The 14,265-nt window shown below is 46.7% G+C and overlaps 1 protein-coding gene across 3 annotated transcripts in view; it reads left to right on the top strand.

The window, feature by feature from the left end:
- The first annotated feature begins 471 nt into the window (after positions 1–471).
- Positions 472–14,265, top strand: part of GRK3 (G protein-coupled receptor kinase 3) — a 115,523-nt gene continuing 101,729 nt past the window's right edge. For 2 of the 3 annotated variants that reach the window (XM_032471719.1, XM_032471718.1), the window contains exon 1: positions 472–731. In XM_032471719.1, the coding sequence (XP_032327610.1) occupies positions 619–731 (113 nt within the window). In that variant the 5' untranslated portion in view covers positions 472–618. The remainder of the gene's footprint in view (positions 732–14,265) is intronic. The other variant, XM_032471720.1, reaches the window with a different exon arrangement.

The following is a 14,265-nucleotide window of genomic DNA, read 5'->3' as shown; positions in this document are numbered from 1 at the left end:
AGAAGGATGCTGATGGAGGCGGTCTGCTTTGAGAACTGCCGTGTCCGGGGCACAGAGACTTCCCCGGGGCCCTTTGGGTGGTGTGCATTAGGTCCAGGGCGCCCCGCATTCGCAGGGGTCTCGGGGGAGAGGGGGGCGTGCGAGCGCCGGGAGCTCCGAGCGGGAAGTCGGGAGGAGGAGGAGGAGAAGGAGGAGAGGAAGTCCCCCGTGGCCACCCCGAGGGGAGGGCGGGACGGTGCCCGCGGGGACTGGTCAGGCGGCAAGGGGTGGGCCGGGCCTGGCCGCTCCGCCCCGTCGCCGAGGGGCACTGGCCGCGGGGCGCGCGCTCCTGCCGACCCTCGCGGAAGGGGCGGAGGCGCGTGCGCGGGGCCGCGGGCGGCCGCGCGCGGGGGGGGGGCGGGGCGGGCACGAGGCTGCGGCGCGCGCGGGGCGCTGAGTGGGGCGCGGGGCGCGCGGCCGGCGGGGGCGCGCGGGGGGGGGCTCGCGGCGGGCGGGAGCGCGCGGGGGGGGCTGCCCCGGGGCGTCCCCCCACGTCGGGGCGCGGCGGGCGGCGGCGGCGGGAGCGCGTCCCGTCAGGGTCCCGAGAGCTGCCGCCGCCGCCGCCGCCGCTCGCCAAACATGGCGGACCTGGAGGCCGTGCTGGCCGATGTCAGCTACCTGATGGCGATGGAGAAGAGCAAGGCGACCCCGGCCGCCCGCGCCAGCAAGAAGATCGTCCTGCCCGAGCCCAGGTACCGGCGCCCCGGGCCCGCGCCGCCCCCGCGCCGCCGCCCCCCGTGGCCGCCAGCGACCCCCTGCGTCCGGGAGGGTCGGGCGCTTTGCCGCCGCTGCCCCGGGGCAGGCGACCTCGGGGAGCGGGCGCTGGAGGGCCGGCCTCGCTGTTCCCGTCTCTGAAATGGGGCATCGGAGGGCTCCTGGGGTGACTCCGGGAGAGAGCGCTCCGAACTGCGCAGCGCGGCGCGCGGCGAGCGCCCCAGCAGGGAGCTGTTAGGATGTGGTTGTGACTTGGCTAGACCAGCTCCGTCCCGGGCTCTCGGTCCAGCCCCATCCCTATGGTCCTTCCTGTTTAATTGCTGTGGTTCCCTCCTGCCCCATCCGAGTCCTTCCAGCCCCATTCCTATCCCTATCCCTCTGGCCCAATCTCTGTCATCCTTGTCCTCCCCTCCAGCCCCAACATATGGTCCCCCGCCTGCCCGTCCCATCCCTGTCACTCCTGCCCCATGCCTATCTTTCCCTTGTGCTCCATCCTGGCCGTTCCTTCCCTGGTTCCTACTGCGGTCCCCCTTTCCAACTCCGTCCTCTCCTCAGCTCCTTCTGGGCGCCTCAGTTGGGGAGTGCAGGCGTGTTGTCTTTTGCCCCAGGTACTTAAACTGCAATTTTCAGTGCTTGCTTCTCTTGAGGGTCACCGGTCCTGTGAGCTTTTTACACTCCGTTCCTCTTTTGTGCCCCCAGGCAGCAAGGAGTGGATTCTGACCCACCTGATTTTCTTTTTGGTACAGAGTGTGTCTCCTGAGCTGCTTTCCTCAACTTTCAGATCTTCTGGTGGCACTTTATTAAAATGTTGAAATGGGACCCACTTATAAACACACATTGAATGGATGATTCCAGGCGGGAATTTGTTGTTTAAATGACCAGAGAAGGGCCTGATTGAATTGGCAAGGGGTTTGGTGAGGTCCATACCACGTTGCAATTTTATCTCAAAAATAATTATTATTGATGAAGTACTAAAAGACTCGATTAGTGCATATCATTAGCACCACCCCAGAAAAGGTCATTCTTCAGATTAATAGGGAGTTTCAAATAGTGTATCAAAGGATTAGGGTTGGATTTTTTTCCCCCTTGCTTCTTTTCTGATGAACACCATCGTGAGTTGTACAGTGAATGTGGCTCCTTGATGCTAAATAGCTCTTGGGGGAATTGATGATAGAGAAGAGGTATCTTCTATATGGTGAGTTTGAAACTGTGCATTTTTGTAAAATATTGGAATCTAAACCAAAGCTATTCTCTGTTTGAAAGCATCATTATACATCCAAGATTGCTTAGATGATACCTCAACATAAAAAAAATCTTTCTTGCGATGCTGGGTGATCATCAGACTGTTTTCACAAGTCTCTGAGCCCCAGCCCCACGATACAGACAATAGCAGCCTCTTTTGAGTTATTTGTCGTGAAAAGTCAAATTGTGTAAGTGAATACGTGCTTGCGGGATGTGTTCGGCTTGCTTGCCCTTTGTAGCCCATGCGTCTTGTAGGTTTTGCAGGGACTGTTCTTGGATCAGCAAAGCCAAGCCGTGAACGTCAGGGAAGAGTGCAGACCTTATGGAGTGGTGTGAAATCAACACTCCTCTTCCAGACTCTAACATGTCTGAAGCTTCTTGGAAATCAGTGCTGTTTAAGATTTCTGGCAAATGGGTAACTAAGTAAAACAGGAACCCCCAAATCAAACCTGAATTTCATTTTAAAAAACCCCTACATTTCTGTGTCATATATAATGTCATATATAATGCTTAATTTCTTTTACTCCTTTCCTTTTCTTCCTTAAGGGCAGAGAGTCCTAAATATATAAAGTGCCTGTATGTAAAATCAACAAATCTTAACTCATGGGCAGTTTTTTTGGGGGGGGGCGGTGATATATAATATTACTAAAATTAGGAACTTCTGTTCTTCTTTTTTTTTTTTTTTCCTTGGTGTTTTGGACTTAATGTGACTTCTACTTTTTTAGTGCCCCTCTTAAGAACATACTTATGTGCGGAAGGTATTCACTTCCTTGTATGAAGGCCTTTGTTTTCGGTGGCATTCTTCAGTAGTGCTTTCTTTTACGGCAGAGTTGACAGAGAGCTTATTTCTCATGACATTTTAGAATTGAGACGTATCAACAGGAGAGTAATTTTAGGAAGCAGCTCTTATGTGGTTGTTATTCTGTTGCTGGTTTTTTCTTTCTTTTTCTTTTTTAATAGACTCCTGAATAAGGCCATTGGAACCTCCTCCAGAGATTCTAATTTGTCTTGAGTTTATCTCCACCGGCTTTAGTTTTGTACTGTGACCATTTACGTAGTAACAGCCTGTGTTAGGATTCTGTTCAGTTGAAATTATCAGGTGAAACAGCTTTCCTCTATCCCTGGATGACAGTCCGTGGCCCATCTGCTCGGTCTGGGGAAGGGGGTGGGAGGTTGGGGGATTCCTAGATTTGGTAAGTTAATTTCACATTAAAATGACTCAGAAGCCTGGTGTGATTTGACTCTGGCAAAAGACACAGGTCGGATGCTTTCTGATAAGAGTTTTGATTTCAGCTTCATTCGGTATTCTTGAGAAAGAGATTTAGCTTTGTGTTTTTGGAGTCTAAATGGGTACCATGAAACTTGGCACTGGTCTATCCATTAGTGACTTTTACTTTAGCTAGTTCTCTGAAGCCGCCGTAATAGTCTGTGTGCTTCCTTATTTTCTTTGCTGTGCCTTTTGCACAGTTTTAAACAGAAAGGCAATAGAACTGAACAATATCTAGCTAATTTACATGAAATGCGGGGCGTGCAGTCTCCTGCCTATTATGGGGAAAATCTCAGAAAATGGAACATTCTGCCCAGGGGAGATTTTGCTTCTCTGAGATGGCAAGAGGCAACCATTTTGTTCTGCTGACACATTATTCAATTAACGAACCAATGAGTGTAAATCCTGTAAGAGCTGCCTATTTGTTCAAATTATATCGCCGCGTTAGTTTACTGAAACATTTGTTGAGCTAATGTAGCTGGTAATGGGGTCTGTTGGGAACAGGAAGCTGTGACCCACCCACGGACTCACTGCGCAGGCGCAGCTGGAAACGCACACGTTCAGCCGCGCGGGCCAATTGTTTTATGCCAAGTTAGAGAACACTTTTATTTCATAGGGTCTCATTTAGAAGCCAAGGCCTACGAAGGGTCAGCATCTTAAGCCGCGGAGTGTTTTCCTCTGGGCTCCTTGTTCTTTTAACCTTTCCCAAAGAGAGTGAAATCCAGTTGACTTGAGATCACACGTACCTGAAAGAGGTTGGGTCACATCGGATTGGATCTTTCCACTGGGGTTTCCTTTCCGTTCAGTGGACTTCGAAAATTTGGGCTCATGACCCTGCCAAACTTGTCCATTCCAAGTATTCATATGATACGGTAGGAAGGTCCGAAAACATTGGAAAGATGCTCTGCAACTTCCCGGGAGCATTTTAGATCGTTCGTAAGAACGCTGGTGATACCATTGGTTACGTTCATCCTGCACATGGTTGTAGAGCTGTATCTCTGAGCCAAGCATGGGGATACTGTGACTCCCCGGCCACAGCCACTTCCTTCAAGGGGCTTACAGTCTGGGGGAAATATACAGAAAGTCGAGAAAGGTGTTTACTTTAAAGTTCAGTTACTTGAAGATTCTATTTAACTGTGGACAAGATAGCATTGAGAGGGTTTTATTATTCCATATTCACAGGGCACAACGTATTACATCTGCTAATTTTTTTTTTTTTTTTTTTTGGTGGAGGGGAGGTAATTAGGTTTATTTATTTATTTGTTTTGTAGAGGAGGTACTGGGGATTGAACCCAGGACCTCATGCATGCTAAGCATGTGCTCTACTACTTGAGCTATATCCTCCCCCACCTGCTAAATGTTTTACAGTAAGTGGTTAATTATTCTCTTTGAAGAGCTATCTAAACAAAATATAGATAGTAATTTGGTACTTTGCATCTTCCTATTATAAAAACTATCCTATGTAACGTAACTGATCTTGAAAAATAGCTAATTACTCTTCCGTTTTGGAAATGGAATTTATTCTGTAATTTCCCCACCTCCAGTTGGGAGCGAGCGGTGGGCGATTTGAAAGATTCCTCTCTGTTGAGGTTGTAGGATCTTCTCTGCCCGCGCGTTTCTGGACCCTAGCCTAACTTTGAACCGAAAAGTCAAGGTTGAGAGAACGAATCGCCTTCAGAAAGAAAGCACCCTATTGCTGACGGGAGTATGTCTATGGTGTGTTCCTGCTTCTTTTTTTTTTTTTCCTAAGGTACACATTTAATATGTAATTTGTTCTGACCTTTCAGTTATTATTTCATTCTCGGTCAAAGTTAATTTGCGCTAGTAACTTGAAGATAAAAGTGCTGCGTGCAGTTGGCAGTTCTTAGAAATAGATGTTCCAGTGCAGTCAGTTTTGGACCCAGAATCTGCCCAAGTCGAGCATTGTGAAATGCTTTGAATCAAGAGCCCAGTCGATGTCTTTGAGGAACAGGCAGTCCCAGCTTTTAGAAGCGATGTGTTCTCCGACACATCCTCTTAAAAGCACATCCTCAGTATACTGAATTGGGCTTTGCCAAACATCTGTTTGGACGGGGACGGACACTGTTGGACCAGGTGTCAAGGCTTGAAGAAGGGACATTTAGGTCTTTATCAGTCGGTAGGTGGCAAGAAAAGTAGGAGATGCTGTGTAGGAGAGAGGACGCCCGGGGTCCTCGCAGCCGTGACAGGCAGAAGTTGAGATGCCACGAGGAAGTGATGCAGTAATGCCCATTTCCTGAGAGCTCACCCCGCCAGGCAGTAGTGTATTTGTTCCCCACAACAGTCCTGTCAGGTGAGTAGCATCAGTCCCGTTTTACCGGAGGAGCAGGTGCTCAGGGAGGTTGAGGAACTCAGCCCCAATGACAGCTGAAAGCAGCCGAGGCAGGTGCAGGATCGGCACCCAGGTTTCCCTGCATCCCTTTCTCTCCACCTGGATCCGCAGCCGTCGCACCAAAAGGAAGACCAAACAGCGTTACTTCTCATTTTGCAAGGGAGGGACATAGCGTTACTTTTTTTTTTCTTTTTGGTTGGGGTAAAAATCATTTTGCGTGCTGTCTCAGTCAGCTGCCAGCGTGGTGTTTGGAAGGTCAGGACGGTCCTCAGAGACTGATAGAGAACAGCTATTCCTCTGGGACCTGCGAAAACGGTAATTATGACTAAGTGAATAAGCAGTTTCTTCCTTATTTCCCAGGAGAAGCTCGAGGGTTAAACGCCTGTTCTGTTTAACACAAGAAGCGCGATCTCACTGCTGTTAATGAGAAATTGTATAATAATAGACTGCCTTGCCCCCTGGCCTTCAAACAGAATTTCTACCTCTGTGATTATTTAGAAATAAGGGCAGCTCAAGCTGCCCACCCCGCTCCAAAAAAGAAAAAAAAATCCATTTCTGGGAAAAGAGTCAAGGGACAAAACAACATTTTTGGCTTTATTTGCAATAAAAATCACGTTCTCATTCAAATGATCTTCTTTGTTAATAAGATGGCGTGTTCGAAGACTGCTGTAGGTGAAAATGCATTCTGTGTGTGGGATGGTCTGTCCTTCTCTGGACACTGGCCATGGGGAAATGGAAATGATTAACTTGGCAACTTCTACTTTATTATTGAGAAATCACTTGTATGGTAAGTCATTTGCATGCTAACGAGGCTGGGTGCCCTGGACCTGCCGCTGCCTCTCGTCTTTCTCACTTATTTCTTCTTCTCTATTTTCATCAGTGATGAAAAGTTAGGATCTCGGAGCCTTTTTTTGGATTGCTGGATGGGTCTGATATGCAGTAGGGTCTCCGTATCCTGTAAATGTTTCTTCTAATTGTGGAAGACTTCTTTAGGGTCACCCGTGCTTTGGGTTCCGTGAGACGCGTAAGCACCTTGAAACACTTTCTACATAGGACAGAGTTGAGGAAGCCTGTTAGAGAAGGCAGTGAAGATGTTTTTGCAGGTCACGTATTCTGGGACTGGTGGCTCGTGAGAGTCAGCCTTGACCCAGCGTCGGACCTGTACTCATGTTTGCCGCCATTTCCGCCTTCCAGGGTGTCAGGAGCAGGAAAAAGTGATTATCTCGAAGGAGCCCGGGCAGACCTTCCTCCTCAGTGAACCCGAAGCCCAGCTGTCATCGCTGGCCCCGCATCTTCCCATGCCCTCCCTCCTACCTGCCATAGTAGACTTAAGGAGAAAGTTCTAGATTAGGAAATAGAGCCCCGATTCCACTGGCAACTTGCCACAGGCCTGTTGGCAAGTCACTCAGATTCACTGTGTTCAGTTTCCCCATCTGTACAATTTGATTCCTGTTCCTTTCTGATCACAAAATGTTGCAGTAAAAATCTCTGCCCCTTGTGAGCATTCTCTAGTCCATACACTATATTTGAGAGCAGGCGAGAACATTCATTTCATACACAGAAAACTCGAGAGAAAAAGATTGGAAGAAATATGAAAAGATATTTTAAAAAGTACAAAGCAGTAGCGGAGAAAGGTGGTATTGCACGGAGACCCTTGTGGCGCGTGCTCTGAGGGGATGGGCTCGGGAGGCAGGACTTCTGAAACGCTGGGTTGTTGACCGGGGCAGCGAGGAGCACATGTTGACATTAGCCCTGTAAGTAGGTGAATTCCCCAGGTTTCTCCTCAGTGTTCTTCCTCCAGCTGTTTGTTGTGGCACAGTTTGTCTAGAACCTTTTGCACATGGTGCCTCACTTGATTATTTTCCTTTCTTTCCTCCCTCCACTCTTTTTTCTTCCCTCTTTCCTTCTTTCTCTCCCTCCCTTATTCCCTCCCTCCCATCCTTCCCTTTTCTTTCTTCCATCCATCCATCCACCCACCCCATCCATCCACCCACTCATCCACCCATCCACCCATCCACCCATCCACCCATCCACCCATCCACCCATCCATCCATCATTCCGTCCAGTAGGCTTTGGGCTATGTTGGCTTCAGTATGTGAGTGCTCATAAGTGTGCTATTCTTCTTAAATACAGATAACTAAGCAATTAGGAGAGCTAACTCATCCTTTTGAGGTCTTTGATTTCGGTAAAATGAACCAAAAATCATAATCTAAAAGCAGCTGGCTTCAATGTATTGAGCATACGGTGATTCATTCTGATCTTTATTAGACATTCACAGATCGCATCTTAATAACATAGCATTGTCGTAGCTCGTGTTTGAGAAGATCTTGGAGGGCATCCGGTCTAGTCTTGCGTTAGGTGACTTCTCTCTCCAACATCCAGCCAGGGGCGTCTTTGAGGAGCATCTCTGGAAGCTCTGTGCTGAAAGAAAGCTGTCTTGTAATTCAGTCTGCACGCAGATCTCTTGCTTCCCTTTGGCGGTCCTGCAAAGCAAGTTTAATCCCTCCCCAAAGTAACAGACCTTCAGACGTTTGATGGCAGCTACCCCCACCCAGAGTGTTTCTCTGGGAAGCTGTCCCCCGTTCCTTTAGTCATTCCTCATATCCCGGCGCTGAAGTCTGCACACTGCTCTGTAATCTACTTTCAACAGTCCGAAATTTACCTCACTGAGTAAGAATATTAAAATTTATGAAGACTAAAAAGGTAACTGTAAAATTACTATAATGAATTTGGTGATGGCAAAACTAGTCATAAATCCTATTTCAGGTGTCTGGTTGAGTCCCTCTAAAAGTTCCATTATAGGGAGAACCTTTTTGGTTTCTGGGATGATTTAAAATTCATTATACCAGTTTGATAGGGGATTCGTGTTTCCATTAGAATCTGGAAGCGAGGCACAGGTTTTACACATACTGTGACAGTGACTGCCCTTTGCCGAGCGCTAAGTAAGTGATAGGAGCTGGGTAATTCTTAGGTAATTACGAGCTACACAATTTTAGGAAGAAAGCGAGCTTAAATTATGCTGAAAAGATCATCTCTGCAGATTTTAGAGGTTTTGTTTCGTACATTCAAACACTTAAGACTCCAAAGAAATAAAATGAAAGAAAAGGAAAGAAAAACAAAACCTTCCGACTCTGTTAGCTGGGGAAAGCAGCAAGTTTCTTCATTTTCAGCAGGAAAACTTTCTTGAATAACCCATTCTTGGTATTTGTATTTTGTGTCGTTAAGTTAGTCCGTCGCTCTTTATTGTCTCACCTAGAAAGCTAACTGGGTATATTTTCAGGTTATCACTTCTAAATTTTCTGTATCTGTATGGCTTTTGAGAAGGATTCATGTTAAAGGAACGAGAAGTTCTGCGGGAAGGCTTTGCCGCAGCTGCTAAATACTGCAGCCTTTCATTTTGCATCGTGAAAATGTCTAAGGCTATGATGACATTTTCGATGTATCTTCTTTGAAAAATATGAGACTTTCGCTGTTTGGTGGGGGGGTGGGGAGGTCTGTACTCCGTTTAGAAATGGAACTAATCCTAATGGAAATGTCAAGGGACCTTCATAGTCATGTTTAATCCATCTTGTTTTTTTCAACTATTGTACTATTTTTCTCATAACAACGCCCTAACTGGGAAGAGGATGACGCAGTGAACCTTGTCATCATCACATTAAGTATAGAATAGAGTGTCAAGTTTGGTGTTCTCTTTCTGTGTCCCATTTTGGACCTGGTCCCTTGTTTCATTTCCAGTGACCGTGGAGGAAAACTTATTATTTTATGCACAACATCCCAGCTAGAATTGGGCTGCAAGGGAAATGTTCTCTGCACAGTGGTGATTTCTAAGCAAAGGCCGAGGGGATACTTACGTTAATGACCCCCTCTCCCCAAAAGTGAGAGTTTTTGTGTTTGGGGATTCCTTTAATCATTTGATTGATTTTTTTTTTTTAATTCCATGTGGAAGACCAGCTAGCACCTGTATGTTTCTGTCCTTTAAATAAAGTGCCCTGTTTGATAAGAGATTGGTGTTTCGAATTATTATAATTTTTAAAAATTCAGGTTATTTTGTGAGAGAAGCTTGTTTTTCTCTGGCCATTTCATACTGGAAGAGTTTCACGAGATAGAGGCTGGAAGCTCCTTCCTGTAAGATCAGAGTTTTAAGTTAAACATTACTGCCCCAGGATTATCTCAGGGCTCTCTGGGATAGCATATATGGTGACCGAGCGGTAGAAAAAGCAAGACTGATTTTGAAGGACCTCAGGGGTCCTAACCTGGTAAAATTCTCATTCCTTGTTCTTAAGAAGCATTCTCCAGAACTGGGATGTGAGTTGGGTCAGTATGAAAACGATTAGATGCGAGATCAGCTTGCTGGACTTAACAGTTAGGTCTGTAGGTGAATGTGTGAACTTATTAAACCCAGGGACATCTGACGAACATGTGTTTCATGCTTATGTGGTATATGGAATTTGGAGTCCTCGTAAGTACTGGTATATAGTGCCTTGTAGTTTTATGTGTATCAGCTCTTTTGTTTTTACAGTTATCCTCTGCAGTAGGGAGAAACTTGAAAAAGGGGAAGAAAATTTCTCCAGACATGCACACGTGGAGATGTTGAGAGGGGCATTTTGTCTGTCTGGGGGTATAGCAGGCTCCGCCTTGGACCCGTGTCTCTCCTGTGGTCCTGGGGGCGGCCCTCTGCCTTTCAGACCGGGAAGCGGGATTCTGTCACTGCACTGAGTGTCCCTCTGCCTCTTACTGTGAAGTTCGCATCCATCAGCCAGGCATGCCCGATGAACACCTTCTCTTCTTCGAGGCTGGTGGTTCTTATGTTAAAGTGAACGACCCCTTTGAGGATCCAAGGAAGCCCTAGAGATTCCCGCTCCCCAGATCGCACGAACTCTCCCAGTCGGCACTTGATGCTCACTCACACGAGCGCCTCGGTGCCGGAGTCCGCGTGTCCCGAGCGTCCTCTCCTGTGAGCGGCCCTCGTGGAAGTGAAGGTGACTCGGGCGGCACAGGCCTGTGGCCGGAGGGTCGGGAGGCCCAGCCTCTGGCTCGTCAGCTGCAGTAGCTGGGACCGGGTCGTTTGTCCACGGGGTGGCTTCACGCTGGGCATGGAATCCTTGAATTCCCCTACAGCGTGTGGCCTCTGTCCACATTTCCGTGTGTCCTGCTCCAGATGGTGGGCAGGCCCCCACTGGATTCGAGAGCACCAAGCCCCAGCCAAGGCCGGCCGGCCGAGCAGCCTTCGGCATTTCTCTGCTCTTTGTGTTACGTGTTGATTTAGAATTTGCATTGTCAGAGGACAAGCTTTTTCCCCTTATTTGCAGATTCTTGGAAATGGCTCCACGATACTCGTCATCCCCATTACAGGAGGAAGTTCAAGTTCAGAGAGAAAGCTAATTGTTCGAGATCACCTTGATAGCAGTCGGCACAGTGGAGCCTCCGTCCCAATTCTGTGCGTTTTAACAGACCTCCTCAGAGACTATCTTTTGTCACCTGAATCTTCTGAGAGAAGCAGGTTCTCGGATTTGGGTGGAGGAAAGTTGTCCATTTCAGACGTTAGTAACACAGTTTGAAAATGCAGTGTCTTCATTCAGTGGGTGATCGACCTCAGGGATCTGATGAGGTACCCCTGTGACTTACGTACACTCTTACCGGAGGTGTTGATTTAATCATAAATATATCAATAATTCCTTAAAAGATAAGATGCCATAAATTTCTTGTTAAATAATAGGATACTTATTAATAGTGATGGCAGTGTTATAAACTGAGGCCAGCTACATAGCAGGGGTTCATACTGTTTTCTCACCCTTAACACATTTTTTTGCTTCCCGATGCACCCTTACTTTAAAAAGCAAAAGGAAAATTCACATCTCTCCCTGTCGGGAGGTAAATGGGGATCCCTCGGCTTGAACATACTTGTCGGGTATTCACGATGCATTAAGGATTTTTTTATGTTACTCATCTTGTTAGTGGCACATTCTAAATTGCAGTAGAAAATTAATGACAGGTTGCATGTGTAACCTTCACACAGAAAGTTCGCAGATATCGTAGTGGGATGGAGTTTTGTTTGTTGGAGACACATTAGTGAGTCCATCTGTGACTTGCCTTTTTCACCTGCTGATCCGTATTCAGCTTTTCCTTGTCAGTAACATACAGTTGAGTCTCAATTCAAGTCTTTTGAATTGCTGTGTGATATGTCATGAAACCCTTACCCACCTAACCCTGTGCCCATAATCACAGGTGTTGTTGGAGAAGATGCTTACCTGTGTATCTTTGGACCTACGTGTGAGTCTTTCTGTAGGCAGAGAGGCTATTTACCTAGAGGTAAATAAGATATGGACATTTCCAGTTTTCCTAGGTGATGCCACATTGTCCTCTATATTTTCTGGACAGATGGAGCTGCAAAGAAATTTCAAACTTCATTCCGAAGTCTTAATGTTATTGTTTATTTGAGATCATCTCACGTGGGCAGTTATTTCTTGCAGACCGTACAGCTAAAGCTGGGTAATAAGGACTAAGACTTTAAATGAAGGGATATATGAGAACAGAAACTAAGTAAAAACCCCAGAAGGTTCAATTTGAACTGAAAAGATTTTAAATTCATGATTATTTTTTCTTTCCAAGTGTATGTATTTGTCAGCTCCGGCTGAAAAGCCCGAGAAACAGCTGCGGCCCCTGCACAACCACCCTGGGTGTGGGTAGGGGCTGGGCGAGCCGAGCTTAGAACCTCTGTTACCTGTCTTATCAGAACACAAGGGTGCTGTCCAAGAGTTGGGGAGGGCATCACAGTCTAACAGATGCAGAGCCCAGCAGGAGGACTTCCCTCTGGCCAAAGGTGGGGCAATTTGAACAGCAAAAGAATGTGACTGTAATCGACTGAAATACTCTGAATATGCTGTGCATTCAAACCCTTGTGATAGACAAAATAACAGCCCCTAAGATGTCTGCATCCTGATCCCCAGAACCTGTGAATGTGTCGGGTCTCACGGCAAGAGGGTATTATGGCTACAGATAGAATTAAGGCAGCTGAAGTGCTGACTTTAAGATAAAGAGATTATCCTGGGTGACTCTGTGTGCCCTGTGTCATTGAGGCCAGAGGGTCAGTGTCAGAGGGGTACAGCATTCACTAGAAGGAACGGACCACCCTTCCCGGCTTGGACTGATGGATGGGGCCATGGGCCAAGGAACGCAGGGCAAGAGGCTTCTAGAAGTTAATGAAGGTAAGGAGATGGGTTCCCCACTAGAGCCTCCACCAGGAACAGCCCTGCCTGTACTTTGATTTTAGCCCAGTGAGACCCATTTCAGACTTCCTAGATCTTTACCTATCTGGAAGATAATGGATTTCTGTTGTTTTAAGACATCAGGTTTGCAGTAATTTGTTACAGCAGTAGTAGGGAACTGATATCCCATGCTATCCAAAAAAAAAAAAAAAAAAAAGAGAGAGAGAGAGAGAGATTCTCCAAACAAAACACTGTATTGATCACCACTGGCAATGAAAATAGGGCACCAACTCTGTTTCTGAAACGTGGCAATGAAAAGGTAAAGGATTAAGCATTGGGTTACGTTTCCTGTAAGAACTTCATTTTAGGGTAACCAAAACCCCCTGGTTGATCAGGCAGTTGCAGCAGATCAGTGTGTAAGAGATGATGGAATTAGGAAAAAAGTCATCATTTTGCAACTTTTACTGAAACTATTGATTGAGGCAAAGATCATCAGTGTATGAAACCACTAAATGGAAGGCTGATGGGGGAATTTTAAATGGAGAGGGCAGACTTTTCCAACTGAATTTTCACACCACTTAATATTGGGGCTCAGGACAGGCCGACCCCAAGCTCTGCCTAAGTGGCATACTGATGATTTTGAATTAAAGTTACTTGAGAAACAACCAATGCAGGAAGAACACTGTGACTCTCCTTTGTCTCCAGAAAGCAGGAAATAAATCTCCCATGTGCACAGGAGACCGAGAGACATCCTTATCACCAGAGATGGAGAATTCCGGGCCGAGAAGGCTGTGTAAACAAAACCTTGTGACTTCTTCGCTAATTTACTACCCCAAGCCCACATGTGTCTGTCTTGTCAGTTCTTCACTAATGTATTGTTTGTCTAAAAAGTATAAAAGCTGCCTGCTGTGGTCATTTCTTTAGATCCTATTTCTATGAGAGCTCTGTATGTATGAATTAAACTTGTTTCTCCCCCTACCCTGCCCCTTTACTTTGTCTTGTATCAGTTTAATTATTAAATGGGCCAAAAGAACCCCAGGAGGGTAGGGGAGGAAATTTTCCCCTCCCACACTAAGAGGAAGTAACTATGTGTCTCCTTATATGAGTCAGTACGAAGTACCAAGACCATCCAGTGAGTGTTCCTGCCCCTAAAGATGGACTTGAATGTAATCAAGTCTTCAAAGCTGACTTCCAGCTTACAGGAAATATGGAGAGAGAGGAACAAGCTGAATGATCTTATGAGGAAGCAAATACGCAAATCCCAAATGGGGGACATCCTCCAGGACTGCCATCTTGGTTTCCTCCCTCAGTTACTGGCGTGAAGATGAAAAGTGGGTGGTGGGGCTAGAGAGGGCGCACTACAGTCAAATGGACTTAAGAGATAGAGTAACCAAATGAAGGCGTGGGTCTTGATTACATTTTGATTCCCACCCAACTCTACAAAAGAC

This window comes from Camelus ferus, chromosome 32 (genome assembly GCF_009834535.1).
Source record: "Camelus ferus isolate YT-003-E chromosome 32, BCGSAC_Cfer_1.0, whole genome shotgun sequence".
Classification (NCBI taxonomy): Eukaryota; Metazoa; Chordata; class Mammalia; order Artiodactyla; family Camelidae; genus Camelus; species Camelus ferus.
Note: the sequence above shows the minus strand (reverse complement) of the source record. Positions and strands in the feature narration are given on the sequence as shown.